The 20095-nt window shown below is 37.1% G+C and overlaps 1 protein-coding gene across 4 annotated transcripts in view; it reads left to right on the forward strand.

Moving 5' to 3' along the window:
- The first annotated feature begins 4109 nt into the window (after positions 1-4109).
- The window catches only part of FAAH2 (fatty acid amide hydrolase 2), a 198471-nt gene continuing 182485 nt past the window's right edge, over positions 4110-20095 (forward strand). For 2 of the 4 annotated variants that reach the window (XM_001095907.5, XM_015127556.3), the window contains exons 1-2: positions 4113-4444; positions 9976-10058. In XM_001095907.5, the coding sequence (XP_001095907.2) occupies positions 4253-4444; positions 9976-10058 (275 nt within the window). In that variant the 5' untranslated portion in view covers positions 4113-4252. Of the gene's footprint in view, positions 4445-9975; positions 10059-20095 lie in introns of all 4 variants that reach the window. The other 2 variants (XM_077989153.1, XM_077989152.1) reach the window with 2 other exon arrangements.

The raw sequence follows: 20095 nt of genomic DNA on the forward strand, positions 1-20095 counted from the left end.
ACAATATACATTTTATATGAATCTAGTAGCATATAATCTTAATATATGTGTTAACACAGTACAATATGGTGAATAAGTAAATAAATGCAAATAAAAGCAGTTGCAGTTTGGAGACCACTGTTTTAGGAAATTGCAAGTAGTTTGATATAGTCGGAGCAAGGGTGTGTGTGTGTGTGTGTGTGTGTGTGTGTGTGTGTGTGTGTGTGAAGAAATGGCAGGAGGTAAATCCAAGGGAGCCAGCAATCATCATGCCTTCAATCACCATGACTCCATGCTAGAATCTATCTACACAGTAGAAAAATTTCTGCAAATAAAATCAGAAAAGAGGGACAATATAGGTGAATTGTGAATTGACGGTTGAGAAAATACACTGAAGACAATAACACAAAGGTAAAATTTTGTAGACTTGTTTGCATAAGCATTTAAAATGTCTTTGTTTAAACATAACTTTTAATGATAGAAAATCAACATATAAGGCATATACTAACAAAATTAAAACCCTTTCTATATTAAAAACTTTTAAAAATTAGCTTTAAAAGGATAAAACCTGCAAAAATATGTAAAGAATTATGAATCAATAAAAACAGATATTTTAAAAAGCTATAGAAGCTCAAAAGTCAATTAAAAATGTATGGTAGACATGAATAGGCAATATACAATAAAACAGATATAAATGTCCTATAAGCATGTGAAAAATGTGTTCATTATTACTCTAAATCAAATAAATATAAAAACAATGAAGATCACTTTTTAACCTATGAAATTGGTAAACAGGATAATACCTAGTTTCATGAGGGTATGAAAGACAGGTCAAATACATACAATATGAATAGGAGCATAAATTACTTTACCAGAAAAAATAAAATTGAATTTTAGTGAGTGATTTTGAAAGAGGGTGGATTGAAGGCAGCATAGTACCAATTGGGCAAGTACTACATAATAATAACAGTGATAATAATAATACTGGTAATGATAATGGAGATTAGAGAACAGGTTGCAGACATAGTAAGGATGTAAGATCTATAGTGTTAACTGAGGTTTGGGAAGAAGTCAAGGATAACTCCTGAGAATCCACCTTTGATTTTTAAATAGATGGTGATTTACATAAATGCTCCCTGACTTTGTTAAAGAGATTGCGTGCACACACACACACATAGTTATTACATAGTATTTCACTTTTGCTTTTTCCCTTTTGGGATAAAAGGTGATTCCTCCTGTCTCTTTTATTTATAGTCAGAAAAATGGACAGTGTCCCGTTTCTTTGCCCAGTGCAAATGAATATAAAACACTATGATGTACTAGAAAGGAACTGTCAAAAGTTTTACACACACACTTGGTACTGGCATAAAGCCAGACTATTACACCGATGAAACAGAATGCAGCACAGGTAAAAACTCTTGCATGCACAGTCAAATGAAAAGTTATTTTTACACCATTTATTGCAGCATTATTCACAAAAGCCAATAGGTGAAAGCAACCCAAACTTCCCTCACCAAACGAATGGATAAATATAATTTGGAATATAAAAATAACAGAATAAACTTAGGCACGGTGACTCATGCCTGTAATCCCAGCACTTTGGGAGGCCAGGGCAGGAGGATCACCTGAGGTCAGGAGCTCAAGACCAGCCTGGCCAACATGGCAAAACCTCTACTAAAAATACAAAAATTAGCTGGCGTGGTGGTGGGTGCTTATAATCCCAGTTACTTGGAAGGCTGAGGCAGGAGAATCGCTTGAACCCAGGAGGCAAAAGTTGCAGTGAGCCAGGATGGCGCCACTGCACTCCAGTGGCACTCCAGCCTGGGTGACAGAATGAGACACCGTCTCAAACAAAACAAAACAAAACAAGACCAAAAAAAAAAAAAAAAAAAAAAAAAAACCCGGAATATTACTCGGCTTTTTAAAAGCAGGAAATTTAACATCTATTTTAAAGATAAATCTTGATGGTCTTATAAATGTAATTAAGTCCATCACAAAAAGTATGAATCCACTTATACGAGTTATCTAAAGTAGTTACACTTTTAAAAAGAGAATATAGAATGGCATTTGTAAAGGGCCAGTCAATGGGGAAAACAAGTAGTCGATTCATATATAGTATGTATTCATTTTGCAAGATAAAAATGTTCTGGTGATATGTTGCCAACAATGTCAGTATACTTAACATGATCTAACTATTAATATAAAATTAAAATATTTAAGATTGTAAGAAAACCCAGAAGCTTTACATCCACATGTGATTTAATCTTCATAACACCATATGACAGCTGTTATTCTACTTTACATGAGAAAACACACTCAGGGACATTAAGTGATTTGTACAAGGTCAAAAATATAATGAGTGCTGGATCTAGGATTTGGATTCAGGTCTGTCTGGTCAGTGCCCAATCAGTGAGCATTCTTTGTACCTCAGGCTCACATATTGGTCATTTACAACTTAAATAAAGTAACAAAACTTAGGCAAAGGAAATATTTTCATTTTGACAAAACCTTTCTCTGGTAAAGAAGCTTCACTCAGCTACAGGTTTTGCTCAGAACTTTAATGGAGCCTAGATTATGACAACCTGCTTTATCAGCTTTGTTTACTGGATCTGCTAGATGTACCTGTCATGATTAACCTGCTTTCTACCAGGTGCTTGAATTAGGCTAGAAGTGTTGTGATGACACTGTCAGTATCAACGTAAGTTTTGAAGGTGAAAAGACAGTGACCTGGATGACTTCGTCATTTCACCTGCCCAAGACCTTAAATGCCAAGCTCGAATCTCTATCTTCAACACTCATTTCATAATAACATACCTTCAACCAACAAACCTGTATCGATTTCACATCAAGCCCTATGTTGTGCTCTGGTAATACAAAGAAGAATTAGAATGAACCTGTTCTTCAAGGAGTTTATATCTAGATGGGGCATAGACACAAAAACCTAACACATAACAAAGGGTTGTAAGTGCTATGATTTTGTTAATCTATGGAGTGCAGAGTTACAAAAGAGTGGCATCACACTCAGTTGTAAGTTCAGGGAAGACTTCCTGGAGGAGGTGGTACTTGTCCTGAACTAGATGAAGAGCTTGGGAAAGCAGATGCAAAGATAAGGAGGGAAGAGAGATCTTTTGGATAGTTGTTTGTCGGGAGAGATGGAAGGGGTTAGGGATGAAGCACAGAGTTTTTCAGACACCAGTCATGAGACTCGAATGACAGACAAAGTAGATGGGTCTTGAACCTGTGGAAAATGGAGAATTATTGCGGAGTTATTGGCAGGGGAATAATATTGTCATATTTACGTATTAGAAAGAACACACTATAAATAAAGACAGGGTGATCAGCTAGATTATTTGTAGAAGTTCATGTAAATGTCAGTGAGATCTGAGCCAGACTGAGCTGAGAGGGAAGGGCTGGATTCTCTCATGAGAATGAGAGAAATGGAAGAATCTGAGGTGATTCTAGATTTTTGGCATGGCTGACTGGGTGGATGAAAATTCCATTTGTAAACCTGTAGGGGCAGCAGTTTGGGGGAGAAAAGGATGAGTTTTGGATTTGTTGAATTTGAACGATCTGGAAGACGTTCCCATGGAGATGTCAAAAAGGCATTTCAAGTGTCCAGTTTAGGAGACAGATGGGCTGGAGATTTGATGTTCATCAGTACCACCTGTTAGTGATCTTATAAAGATTAAATAATATGCATATGGAAAATATGTATATGCTTGCCATTTAGTTGTTTGTTGAACATACTGAATATTTGCATACAAAGGTATACTTACAACACTTTTTAAATAAGCACAACTGAAACAAACTATAACAACTACCACTTATACTATTTACCATACATTGTGCTAAATGTTTTATTTATTATCTAGTGTTTGTGGTAACCCTTTGATATAGAAGTAGTTATTCCCATTTTTTTCTTATGAGTAAACTGACTAGGAGATATAGTGTAAGTTGGCCAGGGCTACGCAGTAGCAGAACTGGGGAATTCCAAGGCCAGTGTTCTTTCTTATGATTCACTTTCTGTCTTGGGTTACAACAGCACTAACAACAGGTAGCATTGCACACAGGCAGTTGCTGGGAAGGCTCCGCCCCCATCTCTGGCTAGGAGCCCTGCAGGTGATGATAAACAAGCTCCTGTGGAATTGTGGGTAGACACTGGACTTGTAAACGAAAGGCTTCATAAGTACCTCTTTGCTTAGTATTTTGCTCGTCCTTTCCCCAGGGTGCACGTAACCCTCAAGCACTAGGACCGTGCGGAATCCAGGCTACGATGGCACCTTCATTTACCGCCCGCATTCAATTGTTCCTTTTGCGGGCGCTAGGCTTTCTCATAGGCTTAGTAGGTCGAGCAGCTTTAGTCTTAAGTGGCCCAAAGTTTGCCTCAAAGACCCCTCCGCCTGTGACTGAACCATTGCTTCTGCTTTCAGGGATGCAGCTGGCCAAGCTGATCCGACAGAGAAAGGTGAGAGTGCAATTCAGAAGAGGCTGGAGGGACAGGTATTTTAGCAGGATCCAGGAAGCTTAGTGGTGGCGGTGGTTGCGGTTTCCTTTCCATTCTCTACTAGGGCGACTTGACTTAGGAGAGGCATTTATTGGGAATGAAGGGAGACTTCTGGGTGTTGTAGTACGTTTATTTTTACCAAGGACATTTACTGTGGCCATGGGTTGGTACCCTCATAGTCCTTCCTATCCATTTGTCCTATTTGTGCATAATTACTGTGTGTGGGGGGTAAACCAGGTGTGAGTTCTCAGTCATGGAAAGTCAGTCTCTCTTTTTCTCTCTCCCTCCCCCTTTCTCTCTCTGTGTTCCTCCCTCTCTCACAGGCCCCAGACCTACCTGCTGCTTACGATTCAACCAATTCTTTTTAAAATTGATTTAAAATGAAAGTAGTACTTGGTCTAGGATAGTAAAAGGTGTGTCTACCAAATATTTAGTGCATAGTATATGTGAAATACTCTGCCTGGGTACTTAAACATATTCTATTTCACGGATGCAGTTATATAGGTAATATTCATATTTTATGCATAAGAAAACTGAAGTAAAATGATTTGCACAAAAATTATTGAAAGTTCTAAATTAAAAATAATTAAGCAGCTCATTCATTTTCTCTAGAGTTGTGCAGGTGGGACTATTCATCTCTGTCGTATAAATGATTGGTTACCTAGAGATCTTGAGCTACAGTCTAGTATTGTTTATTTATACTCCGCTTGTTTTCATCTCTCTGCTGTTTCATTTGTTTTTCGTCATTGTTTTATTTCTGGAATCTACAATACTACTTAACAAAGAAGAGTCATGCAGCAAATACTTCCTGAGTATCTCAGTATGTGTTCCTGACTGTATGAATTAATAATATTTGTATTACACTCCTGGTTACCTTTCAAAGACCTATCCTATCTTCTTGCCGTATCCCCTCCCCAGCCTCTACCCACCCATGCATGCTTTTCTAACTTTCTAACAGTTAGGGAGGCAATGGGATGTATTAGGTTGGTGCAAAAGTAATTGCGATTTTTGTAATTGAGATTTTGACATTAATTTTAATGGCAAAAATCACGATTACTTTTGCACCAACCTAATAGTAGAAAGATGATCTATTTCAAATTTTGGACTGTCTGTCCATGGCTGTGTGACCTTGTGCCACAACAATTGCAGGTAATACATATCAAGCACCTGGCACATAGGAGATTGTGTAACATAATGATTAGAAGGATGGACTCTAGAGTCAGACTGCCTGGGTTCAGAAATCCTAACTTTTCTACAATCTAGCTCTGTGATCTTAAAAACATTTCTTTTCTTTTTTTTTTTTTCTGAGACGGAGTCTCGCTCTGTCGCCCAGGCTGGAGTGTAGTGGTGCGATCTCTGCTCACTGCAACCTCCGCCTCCTGGGTTCACGCCATTCTCCTGCCTCAGCCTCCCAAGTAGCTGGGACTATAGGCACCCACCACCACGCCCGGCTAATTTTTTGTATTTTTAATAGAGACAGGTTTTCACCGTGTTAGCCAGGATGGTATCAATCTCCTGACTTCGTGATCCACCCGCCTTGACCTCCCAAAATGTTGGGATGACAGGCGTGAGCCACCGCGCCCGGCCTTAAAAACATTTCTTAACCTTTTGTGTATCTGATATCCTTTAAGAAAAATGAATTTGATAATAGAATCTACCTTTTAGAGTTGTTGTGATGAATTAAATGAATTCATATATGTAAAACTTATAGAACATTGTCTGGCATACTAGTCCTATGTAAATATTAACTATTACTATTATTACTATCTTCAGGTTTTTGGTAACTAGCCATTTTTTATTCATGATTGCCCATGAGAAGAGATAATCTAGATATAGTTTATCTAGATTTATAAAAATGTTCTGAAGGGGAGAAGTGGAGTGGATACAAAGTTTTGTTTATCCCTTAGTTTCTGCCTTTTTTACGCATGGAAATATTATTACTGCAAAACAACTAAATTTATTAAACACCTACCATGTGCCACTTGATAAGGCAAATATTTTACTTAGATTTTTGTAAATTGAATCTTCGTAATGACATTTTGAGGTACATGTAATTATCATCATCTTACAGAAACGGAAAATAAAGTTTAGAGCTTTCTAATAGCTTGTCCAATGCCACACAGCTAGAAAGTGGTAGAGCCAGGTGAATCTTACTCAATTTTTGTTGACACTTTATGGAAGAGTATGCTTCCTGATAACGAACTCTGATTGAACAGTTTCCTGTGAGTCAGTGTCTACTGTCTTTATGCTTGCTTTTGTATCTCTATATGGTTACTCTTCTATTATTCAGAATTCAGTCTACCACTATGTCATCTGAACCTCCACAGCCTCAGTTGGTATCCAAGGTTGGGCCTTGCCAAAAATATATAACTTATGGCCACCACCATACATAGCCTGGTCATTGTTTTCGCACATTTGGATATTTGATTTTGTTGATGATCTGAAAGTCAATAAAGTTTTGAAACCATAAGTCCCACTCTTTATTCATCTCCTTTGTTAGGAGACAAGGGTGGAAAGAGGCTTCATTGCATGATCTTTTTTACTTTCAGATTTTTGAAACGTGTTCATGTTACCTATTTATAATAAATATAATCAATACTTTAGAAAATTAGAAAAAAAGTATTTTCAGTGTTTAGATAAGTAATAAAAAATATCACTAGTTCTTCCTTTAGTCTGTCCATACAGAGAAATATGGTACAGCCATTAATAAGTATGAAGTTGATCTAAAGGAACAGATATGTAAATAGTTCTGAATTATGTTAAGTGGTAAAAATATAAGGTACTGAACAATGAATATGATATGATTCCTTTTGTGTGAAGGAGGGAGACAGCTGAAGAGAGGGGAGAAGGGAATAAGGGAGTGAGGGAGGGAAAGAGAGAGAGAGTGAGAAGCTTTCACTTTTCATTTGTACTTTTCTGTAGTGAGTGAATTTTCTAACCATGTACCTAGTCTTCATTTCTCTTACGACAGCAAGGTTCATTTGGAAAAAGCAAACAAAAATATCCAGGCTCAGCTATGTGGCTTTGGTTAGGTCACTTAACCTCAGTGAGCCTCAATTGCTTCATCTGTAAAATGGGGATAATATTACATGTGTTGCTAGGAGGAGTTAATGACATAATGTATATAAAGTTCTTGACATATAATAAGTATTCAGGAAATGGCAATTATGGTCATGTTAACTTGTACTTCTAATCCCTGCCTTTTTTTTTTTTTTTGTCACGTTCTGCATGCTACAAACTCAATTAGGGTAGCAGTGGCAGTTGAAGATCTTTGGGGTTGTGTATGTTGATGGAGTGACCAGGTGCTAGACATCAGCTTGACAATCTAGGCTCTTAATGTATATAACCAGCTGTGTATACACTAGACTATTGAGTTATGGTGGCTGAGATCTCTGTCTGTGGATGCATTTAACAAACATTTACTGAAAACCTACTAGATGCATAATTCTAAAGGACAAGTAGAGTTAACCCAAATGAAAAAATACATATAACTTTCTTTTATAATTTTGTAAATCTCCCCTGTATCTATGGTTGCATCTTTTTTTTTTCATTCTTAATATTAACCATTTTTCTGCACACACTCTCTCTCCATCATGCTTGTTGCAGTTTATCCGTTTGATAGGTATTTAAAAGTTAGTTCATCTTTTTATACTGGTTTTGTTGTTACTGTTCCTATTTTATTTCTGTTATTAAATTTTATCTTGATTTTGTTATTCTTTAAAAAATTTCTTTATTTTTCTGTTATTTTAAGTTGTCTTACTTTTTATTTTTATAAATAAAAATATATTAGGACAATTTTAGCCATATTCAATAGATTTGATAAAAAATGTTCCTCTTTTTGTGAATTTACTGATAATTTGCCATTTTAGTTTTGTTTACCTCTTAGATCCATTGATTATATGGAAAAATGTTTTTGAAATAGTTAAGCCTTCTAAATATCACCGTTTAATTTTGGGTTTCTAATATTCCTGGATAATTTGTCAAATTGACTAAGAAATTCTCTAAAATCTTTTGAGATTTAAGATCTGCTTTGTGTGACATGATTATTTTTTGTTAATGATTGATGAATAAAGAGCATATTCTTGATGGAGTAAAAATTCTCCCTCACTATGCATTTGAGCATGTTGGTTGTATTATTAAATTCTCAGATATATCCTCACTTTTTACTCCTTGGTCTGTCAGTCTCTGAGAGAGCTATATTGTTTGCTACTGTACTTATACATCTGGTCAAATTCTCTTTGTATTTGTAGTATATGCTTCACGTATTTGCCTGCTTTATTAATTCAGAAAAGTATACAACTGTTATAGCATCCTCATATATCATACCGTTTTAGGATTTAGTTTTAAAATTTGCTTTCTCTGATATTAATGATACCACCTCTGCTTTCTTGTTGTTTGTTTTCACCTAGTATATCTTTGCCTAACTCTTTGTTTTCAATCTTTCATTGTCTTTTTGTTCCAGATGAATTTCATATAAACATTGTATAGCTGAGCTTTTTTTTAAAACCAAATTTAATGTTTTTGCCCTCTGGCAGGGGAATTCAGTCCTTCACACTTATTATGTAATTGGTTTAATCCTTTTCACTTGATGTAATGTTTATAATTTATCAAACTTGCTTTTTTCTTTCCTTTCCTTCTTTTTTTCTGTCTTGATCTGATTTCTTTTTAATTATTTTTCTCTCCTCATTACTTGGGGGTTCTGTTTGGCTTTGCAGTTTTCTAATGTTTATTGTGTCATGTCTAAGAATTAACATTAAAACTACAATTGTATATAATAATTAAATAATAATCTTGTAGCACCCACCCAGGATGTTTTCCTTGTCTTATCCCTCCTCACATGCTTAACTTAAGACCTTTGGTTTAGGGTTGGTAAATTTAGCAAACAAAAGTACAGTATGCTTAGCTAAATTTAAATTTAAGATACATAACATATAGATTTCAGTATAATCATCCCCATGCAATAATTGGGACATACTTATACTAAAATTTACTCTCTATTCATTTGAAATTCAAATTTAACTTGATTTCCTGTGTTTTATCTGGAAACCCTACATTTACGTCCTTTTATGTCTCCACTCCCCAACTCTTGGTTTTGCAGAGATGATCTTAAACTGTTAAGTTTCAGGGTATTACTGAAACGATATCTATTTTTTCATTGATTATTTACTAGAACAAAATATTTGCTAGTTTAGTATATATACATAATATCTCAGAACTCCAATTTATATTTAATTTCAGCAGAGTTTATTCCTTTTGTCCCTACTTATTGTTTGGAACTTTCTTATACTGGTATATTTCTGACATCTTACCTCCAAAATAGACATCTTATACCTCCTCAGCCTCATATTTTGCCTCATGGGGGACTACACTGGGTAATTCACTGAAAGTGTCTCAAAAAATGATTAATGTACGCAGGAATCTTTCAGGAAATACTTGCTGAATGAATTGTTTAGTGAATAAATGGCTGCTAACTAAAGTATTGTATTTTGCAGGTGAAATGTATAGATGTTGTTCAGGCTTATATCAACAGAATCAAGGACGTGAACCCAATGATCAATGGAATTGTCAAGTACAGGTGAGCATTTCCACTCTCTCAAGGAGTCATTTATGTTCGTTTTTGTTCTACTTCTGTGGTCATGCTACCTTAGCATATTTCCTAGATTCTTCTTTCTCTGTTTCCTTCCCTTGTTCTCACTGGGAACTTCTCTGACTTCTAATTTCAGTATTTTGTCCTTTGTTGAGAGTTTATGATTATTTGTCTGCATCCTCCTCCTATTAACTGTAAGATCCTTGATGGAAAGGACTAAAAATTACTGTTTTTGCATATCCAACATCCAGAACAAGGCCTAAAGTTTGGTAGACATCATTGAACGTTTACTGAATAGATTAATATTTGGTAGTGAGTCTAATAGGAGAACCCCCCCCACACACACACACGCACACTTTTTCCAATGTGTATTTAGCATAGTAGATAGTATTTTATATAGCTATCATATATGTTACTTCTGTGTCTCTATTGCTAAGTAAACACTTCTCAGCAGCTGTGAGGTATTAGAGGGCCAAAAACTTGGATTATTCTCTATGTAATATTCTGTTTAACGGGTACCACAGTTCATCTTAGCACACTGTGACATAGGGTGCCATTGTGTAGATCTCAGCCGTTCATGTACCATCTTTAGGATTTTTGTCTTGTTTGCACATCAGCTCTGTTGTTGTTAATATACTTATTAAAATTGAGTCACTTATTCTAACTTAATCATTTTAAAATGAAACTTTGTATCACTATGCATATTAAAAACCTATCATTTAACATGGATGGCTAATGTAAATAAAAACTAGCTAATATTATGAAATTATAGACCTTCAAAATATTTTAATGAAATATAATTTCATTAAAAACTGCATCAAATGAATTTGTATCATAAGAGATACTTTATACATGTTTTCTCATTTGATCATCTCAACAGGATTTCAAAAAAAGTATGTGACAGAGTCATGATTCAAGAATATAGATATGTGACTCCAAGCTTATATAACAGAACTATGGGGTGGTTCTATGTTTCAGGGGGTCCTGGTTTGTCTCTCTCTTCTATGAACCAACTTTTACCTGAAATGTAATTTGGGGGTACTTTTTGGGCAGAGTGTATCTTTAAACATTTGAGAGATATTCGATTATTTAAATTTTCTGTTGCCTTTTAAAAAGGAGTTCCGAGGAAGGGGGTCAGTTGTTGCAGAGCTTGTTTTTGTGTATGAGGACATACATAAAAATCTGAGAGAAAATCAGATTTGTGACCTTGTTGAAAATAATGAGTTTGGGCTACTACTAGGAGACTGGAGAGGGTGCTTGTGGTAAATGGGGGGAGCATGGCAGGACAGTGACTGTCAGGGGATTGGAGATTTGAAGAGAGAGAAAACGTGACTGCTTTGAAGAGAGAGACCTTAGGTGAAATAAAATAAGTGTTCAGAAATAATTTTATGAAGTTCATGCATGCTCTGTGTGACATCTGTGCTTTTTTCCTCCCTCCTGTAAAGGGCCCCCAAATGGTCTTACTGTCCTGATAATAGTGTTTTTATTTTACTAGAAATTTAAAACATTGGCATTAAGATGAAAAATATGTGTACAGCACCTAGTATAGAACCTTACATCAATCCCTCAGTGTTAGCTCTTTTATTGTTATGGTTGTTATTACAACATGAGCTCAATAAATAGAGCTGTCCTTATGATTATACACAGTTCTATTGCATTGTTATTCCTGTTTGCTTGGCACTAAAACTGACTGTCAAGGCAGTTCAATGATTAAAATCACACAGCTATGAAATAGTAGGAGGATATGTGAACTTTAATTATGCTGGCTTCTAGCTTTGTCTTTCTTTGGCTTCCAGCTTTGTGTCTGTGATAGACTGATGAGAAAATATTCACTGCTTTTTTATCTTATTCCCAAACCTGTTCTTCCATCCAGTCACACAAGCAAGATACCCCTAGACTCTACCTTCTTCCTTCCTTTCCCAAATCTATCTTTTAACTCTAATTAGTCAACAAATTTTACTGGCTCTTCTTTATTTATCATCATGTCAAACTTGTTTTGCTTCATATCCTATCCTAATCATACAGAACTACTCTATTTCTCCTGATCCACTTATGCTCTCTATCATCTGCATAACTTTGCACATGTTATTACTTTTGCCTGGAACACTTTCTCTTTCCCCACCTCTCCTTTATTTGGCTTAGTTAATTTTTTTAGGACTCAGTCTGGTTCTCAATTTTATATTGTCTAATCATCTCAGTCTCTGTAAGATTTCTACTCTGAGCTCCCAGAGCACATTGTGCTCATGTCACTTTTGTATCATGCAGGGCCCAGAAACCACACTATTTTAACAAAGAATTTAATATAGGGAATTGGTAGAATAGATGTTTAAGGACTGAAAAAACAAACAAAAAAAGTAACACTGAAGTAACACCGAGATGATGACTGCAGGAAACAGTAAAGTGAGGAAACACCCTAGGTATGAGGGAACAAAGGGAAGAAATTGGGATTATCATAATCTAGGCTTTCAAAGGAAATGCCTGCAGAGCTGGGACCAAGACATCTGTGAAAAGGGTGTTACCTGGCTGCTGCTTCTACCTCAGAAACTTTGAAAAGGGACCTCATATTCAGAGCTGTAGTTCAGAATTCTGAGAAGCAGCTGCCAGCTGACTGGCGCCGGTATTTCTGAGGGAGTGTGATGAGACTGATTCTAGATTGTGGGAATAAATAGGAAACTGGAATCAACTACTGTGGCTTGGATGAAAAGCTATTGTTGAAACAATGGTGTCAGGAACAGCAAGCAAACTGGAAGAAACAAACCCCTTCACCTCTTTTCTTTCCTCCTAGTCTTTATCTAGCACCGATATTTGAAGGATCCAAGAGGGCACAAATTATCAAAGGAAAGTTTAGTTTTCTGAGTCCCATCATAAAGTGGCATATAGAATACTTGTTTGAGGGCTGAGAGATAGTAGTATAAAAACTGGTTCAACATTGCATAGTCATTGTGGTCTTGATTGTCTCACCCACCAGATTGTGAGTTCCTCAGTGGCATGGACCGTGTCTTTTTCATCTTATTGTCTTCAGTGTCTAGAACATGAACTGATATTTAGCATTTCTTCAGTAAGTAATGATTTAATATACCTGTGTTTAGACAATGTTTGTTTTGGAGGTCCTGAATGCAGTTTCGTCTTATGCTCTGCAACCTGTTGGCTTCTTATATCTTCCTAGATTATGATTTGTTGTTCACTGTTTTTCTTGCTTGCCTGGAAAAGTACAAATTTGTTACTACTTTTAGACTTTGCTCCCTGGAGCATCTATTGTCATGCATTTAATGCAATAGATATGTTCTTCCCAATCTTTGAATGACATAGAAAATGGTCAAGGCAAACTTTCTGGGAGCCTTAGAGTCCATAGATGTCAAGACGCAAAATACACACTTACAGAATCACATAGACCTGGGACACAATTCTTCCTCTGTTAGTTATTGTATGAACTTAGGCATGTTTTGGAATCTCTCTGAATCTTTGTTTTATTCTTTCTAAAGGGGAAAATAATATGGACGCTCAAAATTTATAGTTTTACTAATTTAAATGCTTGAAAACACTTTCATTAATTTATCCCACAAATGGCTATTGAATGCTTACTATATGCCTGGTAGTGCGCTAGGTGTTGAAGATATAAAGATAAACACAACAGTCCCTGACTTCTTTCAGCTCCCAGTCTGGTGGTTGAAGCATGCGAATAACCATTATTTACTGCACAGTGGAATTAGTGCTCTGATAGGGGAAGAAAAGAGTACTGTGGGAGCATGGAGAAGGTTACTGATCCAAGACTGAAGAGGTTTCAGAAAAGGCTTTCTGGAGAAAGTGATATTATGTGTTGCTTTCCACTGAAAAGCTATCCAAGGGGTAGAATCCTCCTTGGATTTCACTCCCCTACCACTGGCTGTACTCGAATCACTGAGCAAGTGCAGAATTTCAAGATATATAGATTTTTTTAAAACTCTCTCAGACCTCAATAAGTCTTTCACTCAACCCACATTGGCCAACCTATGTATCATCTGGTGTCACAGCCACCCTTAGGCCTCATCCTCTGTTTGTCTCCATAGAAGCAAGGGTAAGGATTTTTGGCTGAGGTGCCTTGTTTCAGCTTGGCTGAAACTATGGGGATTTCCTTGGTCTCAGGAGTCCAGTGCTGCCTTGTGGCACTGAGGCCACGTATAAGGATATCCAATTTCCTTTATGCCTTTATCAACCTTCCCTTGGAAGTTCTCTGCTTGTGCTGATTGTGTGTGGCTGAAGTTTGGGCAATGCTAACAAAGGGGATTTCAAGACCTTAGGAAAGTGTACAGAGTTAAGGCACTACCTTTTCTCCATCCTTCGAACGAACAGGACTGGGGAGCCTGACTGCCCTGCCCCACCTGGTTGGGAAACTCCTGTGAGGCAAGTGTTGCAGGACCCCTGTCTTACATCAACAAATATTGTGCCAGTAAGTGGTGCTGATAACATCAGTATTGGTAGGACTTGTTGAAGAAATAGCTGCTGCAGTTCTTCTCATTTTTTTTTTCTGGTATAGAGACTTGTAACCCATTTCCTAAATTTCATCTTGCCACTTCCCTAAGCTCTGTGGTTTGGGTGACATGGCTTTGGCTTAATCTTCTGTAATTCTAATCCTTTGATTTTCCTGACAGGAATTTTGTTGACTGTCAGGAGAACCGGATGATATTAGTAATGATGATAGTGATAGCTGACATTTACTGAGTGGCTCTTCTGTGCTAGGTACTGTGTGTATGCATTGTCACATTTAAATAACAAAGCATGTAGATGCTATTGTTACCACCATTTTATAGCTGGAGAAACAGTTTAGTAAGTTGTCACTTGCAAGGTTATATAACCACCTCAGATCAGTCTTTCTCCAAAGCCTGGAATTTGACCATTCTGCTACACTGCTTTTTGGATAGCCAGGTTCTTTGCATTTGTAAGAGACCAGATTGCAACATTCTCAGATTAATACTTTGCTGTGCCTAATTCGCTACCAAAACTGTCTCATTTTTTTTTAAACATAAGTAAGCTTCTAAAAAATGTAGTCAATACTTATTTTTCTGAATCCTTACCCCTTAATTACACCTACACTCGCTGAAATCTAGCTTCTGTTCCTAACACTCAATTAAAAATAACCTGCTGGCTGGGTGCGGTGGCTCACACCTGTAATTCCAGCACTTTGGGAGGCTGAGGAGGGCAGATTACCTGAGGTCAGGAGTTCGAGACCAGCTTGGCCAACATGGTGAAACTCCATCTCTACTAAAAATACAAAAATTAGCCGGGTATGGTGGTACATGCCTGTAATCCCAGCTACTCAGGAGGCCAAGGAAGGAGAATTGCTTGAGCCCGGGAGGCGGAGGTTGCAGTGAGTCGAGATCGTGCCACTGCACTCCAGCCTGGCCGACAGAGAAAGACTCTGTCTGAAAAACAAAACAAAACAAAACAAAACAAACAAACCAAACAATCAAACAAAATAGCCTGCTAACTCTATCAGTTTGGGTTGTTTCTACTGCAAATAACAGAAAACCCAATTCAAAATGACTGAAAGCAATAGGGAAAATATACTATCGCAAAAAACAGTAAGTCTTTCGGTAAGTTAGCTCTAGAATTGATTGACTCAGCAGCTGAAAAATGTCACCATTAACCTGTTTTCAGTCTTTTGCCTTGGACTCCTAGTTTGTCAGCCTTATTAGACTAGGTCTTCTCATTGTCATAAGATGGATGCTATGCCTTATGTCTCAAGAGCCAAAATTGTGACCAGATACCACTGGCAAACCAATTTTTGGCAAGGTGAATAACATCACTGTGATAGCACTAAACAAATAAATCACACACTTAAGGTTAGAGATTGGGCCTATTTCCTGTGAGGCATATGGCAGTACAATAAAGAAAGTTGCCTGAAAAATTGAAGTTATGTTTATAAAGGGAAAAAGTTTTGTTTATAAAAGGAAAAAGTGAATTTTGGATAGGCAGCCAACAATGTCTGCAACTCTTGACAATATGACTTTGGGTGAGTCCTTAAGCTCTCTTTATCTCAGTTTCCTCATAACCATAATGAAGCAACTGTTAGGTACCTAATGTTATTATTGTGAGGATGGAGCAACGTAACGAATTTAAAACACAATGATTGGCACATAAAACGGACTCGGTATTGGTTCATGTTGCTCTTATTATCAAAATGATAATTGCTCTGTTCTTGAAGTCATTGCTACCTGTTGCTTCTAGACAGTGCTCTTCTATTATTATATTATTTAACTCTTACACATCTAAATACATTTTATTCTTCCTTAAGGTATGATTCTGTAATTGTGTGTGTGTGTGTGTGTGTGTGTGTGTGTATGTGTATAATAGTTCATGTATATAGTTATAAATATTCTTAGCCTTCGTCTTCTATGACTTCAAATATCATTTGAACACTGATAATTCCTGGAACTTTGTCTGCAACCCAGACCTTTCCTCTAAGCTCAATTCCTTTTTTTTTTTAACGTTTTAAAATTTTACTTTATTTTATTATTTATTTATTTATTTATTTATTTATTATTATTATTATACGTTAAGTTCTAGGGTACATGTGCATAATGTGCAGGTTTGTTACATATGTATACATGTGCCATGTTGGTGTGCTGCACCCATCAACTCGTCAGCACCCATCAACTTGTCATTTACATCAGGTATAACTCTGAATGCAATTCCTCCCCCATCCCCCCTCCCCATGATAGGCCCCGGTGTGTGATGTTCCCCTTCCCAAGTCCAAGTGATCTCATCGTTCAGTTCCCACCTATGAGTGAGAACATGCGGTGTTTGGTTTTCTGTTCTTGTGATAGTTTGCTAAGAATGATGGTTTCCAGCTGCATCCATGTCCCTACAAAGGACACAAACTCATCCTTTTTTATGGCTGCATCGTATTCCATGGTGTATATGTGCCACATTTTCTTAATCCAGTCTGTCACTGATGGACATTTGGGTTGATTCCAAGTCTTTGCTATTGTGAATAGTGCCACAATAAACATACGTGTGCATGTGTGTTTATAGCAGCATGATTTATAAACCTTTGGATTATAGTAATGGGATGGCTGGGTCATATGGTACATCTAGTTCTAGATCTTTGAGGAATCGCCATACTGTTTTCCATAATGGTTGAACTAGTTTACAATCCCACCAACAGTGTAAAAGTATTCCTATTTCTCCACATCCTCTCCAGCACCTGTTGTTTCCTGACTTTTTAATGATCGCCATTCTAACTGGTGTGAGATGGTATCTCATTGTGGTTTTGATTTGCATTTCTCTGATGGCCAGTGATGATGAGCATTTTTTCATGTGTCTGTTGGCTGTATGAATGTCTTCTTTTGAGAAATGTCAGTTCATATCCTTTGCCCACTTTTGGATGGGGTTGTTTGTTTTTTTCTTGTAAATTTGTTTGAGTTCTTTGTAGGTTCTGGATATTAGCCCTTTGTCAGATGAGTAGATTGCAAAAATTTTCTCATGCCTATGTCCTGAATGGTACTACCTAGGTTTTCTTCTAGGAATTTTATGGTATTAGGTCTAACATTTAAGTCTCTAATCCATCTTGAATTAATTTTCGTATAAGGAGTAAGGAAAGGATCCAGTCTCAGCTTTCTACTTCTGGCTAGCCAATTTTCCCAGCACAATTTATTAAACAGGGAATCCTTTCCCCATTTCTTGTTTCTCTCAGGTTTGTCAAAGATCAGATGGCTGTAGATGTGTGGTATTATTTCTGAGGACTCTGTTCTGTTCATTGGTCTATATTTCTGTTTTGGTACCAGTACCATGCTGTTTTGGTTACTGTAGCCTTGTAGTATAGTTTGAAGTCAGGTAGCGTGATGCCTCAAGCTTTGTTCTTTTGACTTAGGATTGTCTTGGAGATGCGGGCTTTTTTTTTTTTTTTTTTTATAAATTTATTTGTTATTATTATACTTTAAGTTGTAGGGTACATGTGCATAACGTGCAGGTTTGTTACATATGTATACTTGTGCCTTGTTGGTGTGCTGCACCCGTCAACTCGTCATTTACATCAGGTATAACTTCCAATGCAATCCCTCCCCCCTCCCCCCTCCCCCTCCCCATGATAGGCCCCGGTGTGTGATGTTCCCCTTCCTGAGTCCAAGTGATCTCATTGTTCAGTTCCCACCTATGAGTGAGAACATGCGGTGTTTGGTTTTCTGTTCTTGTGATAGTTTGCTAAGAATGATGGTTTCCAGCTGCATCCATGTCCCTACAAAGGACACAAACTCATCCTTTTTGATGGCTGCATAGTATTCCATGGTGTATATGTGCCACATTTTCTTAATCCTATCTGTCACTGATGGACATTTGGGTTGATTTCAAGTCTTTGCTATTGTGAATAGTGCCGCAATAAACATACATGTGCATGTGTCTTTATAGCAGCATAATTTATAATCCTTTGGGTATATACCCAGTAATGGGATGGCTGGGTCATATGGTACATCTAGTTCTAGATCCTTGAGGAATCGCCATACTGTTTTCCATAATGGTTGAACTAGTTTACAATCCCACCAACAGTGTAAAAGTGTTCCTATTTCTCCACATCCTCTCCAGCACCTGTTGTTTCCTGACTTTTGAATGATCGCCATTCTAACTGGTGTGAGATGGTATCTCATTGTGGTTTTGATTTGCATTTCTCTGATGGCCAGTGTTGATGAGCATTTTTTCATGTGTCTGTTGGCTGTATGAATGTCTTCTTTTGAAAATGTCAGTTCATATCCTTTGCCCACTTTTTGATGGGGTTGTTTGTTTTTTTCTTGTAAATTTGTTTGAGTTCTTTGTAGGTTCTGGATATTAGCCCTTTGTCAGATGAGTAGATTGCAACAATTTTCTCCCATTCTGTAGGTTGCCTGTTCACTCTGATGGTAGTTTCTTTTGCTGTGCAGAAGCTCTTTAGTTTAATTAGATCCCATTTGTCAATTTTGGCTTTTGCTGCTGTTGCTTTTGGTGTTTTAGACATGAAGTCTTTGCCCATGCCTATGTCCTGAATGGTACTACCTAGGTTTTCTTCTAGGATTTTTATGGTATTAGGTTTAACATTTAAGTCTCTAATCCATCTTGAATTAATTTTCATATACGGAGTAAGGAAAGGATCCAGTCTCAGCTTTCTACTTCTGGCTAGCCAATTTTCCCAGCACCATTTATTAAATAGGGAATCCTTTCCCCATTTCTTGTTTCTCTCAGGTTTGTCAAAGATCAGATGGCTGTAGATGTGTGGTATTATTTGTGAGGACTCTGTTCTGTTCATTGGTCTATATTTCTGTTTTGGTAGCAGTACCATGCTGTTTTGGTTACTGTAGCCTTGTAGTATAGTTTGAAGTCAGGTAGCGTGATGCCTCCAGCTTTGTTCTTTTCACTTAGGATTGTCTTGGAGATGCGGGCTTTTTTTGGTTCCATATGAACTTTAAAGCAGTTTTTTCCAATTCTGTGAAGAAACTCATTGGTAGCTTGATGGGGATGGCATTGAATCTATAAATTACCTTGGGCAGTATGGCCATTTTCACAATATTGATTCTTCCTATCCATGAGCAAGGTATGTTCTTCCATTTGTTTGTGTCCTCTTTTATTTCACTGAGCAGTGGTTTGTAGTTCTCCTTGAAGAGGTCCTTGACATCCCTTGTAAGTTGGATTCCTAGGTATTTTATTCTCTTTGAAGCGATTGTGAATGGAAGTTCATTCATGATTTGGCTCTCTCTTTGTCTGTTACTGGTGTATAAGAATGCTTGTGATTTTTGCACATTAATTTTGTATCCTGAGAGTTTGCTGAAGTTTCTTATCAGCTTAAGGAGATTTTGGGCTGAGACAATGGAGTTTTCTAAATATACAATCATGTCATCTGCAAACAGGGACAATTTGACTTCTTCTTTTCCTAACTGAATACCCTTGATTTCTTTCTCTTGCCTGCTTGCCCTAGCCAGAACTTCCAATACTATGTTGAATAAGAGTGGTGAGAGAGGGCATCCCTGTCTTGTGCCAGTTTTCAAAGGGAATTTTTCCAGTCTTTGCCCATTCAGTATGATATT

Source organism: Macaca mulatta, chromosome X (assembly GCF_049350105.2).
Source record: "Macaca mulatta isolate MMU2019108-1 chromosome X, T2T-MMU8v2.0, whole genome shotgun sequence".
NCBI classification, from domain to species: domain Eukaryota; kingdom Metazoa; phylum Chordata; class Mammalia; order Primates; family Cercopithecidae; genus Macaca; species Macaca mulatta.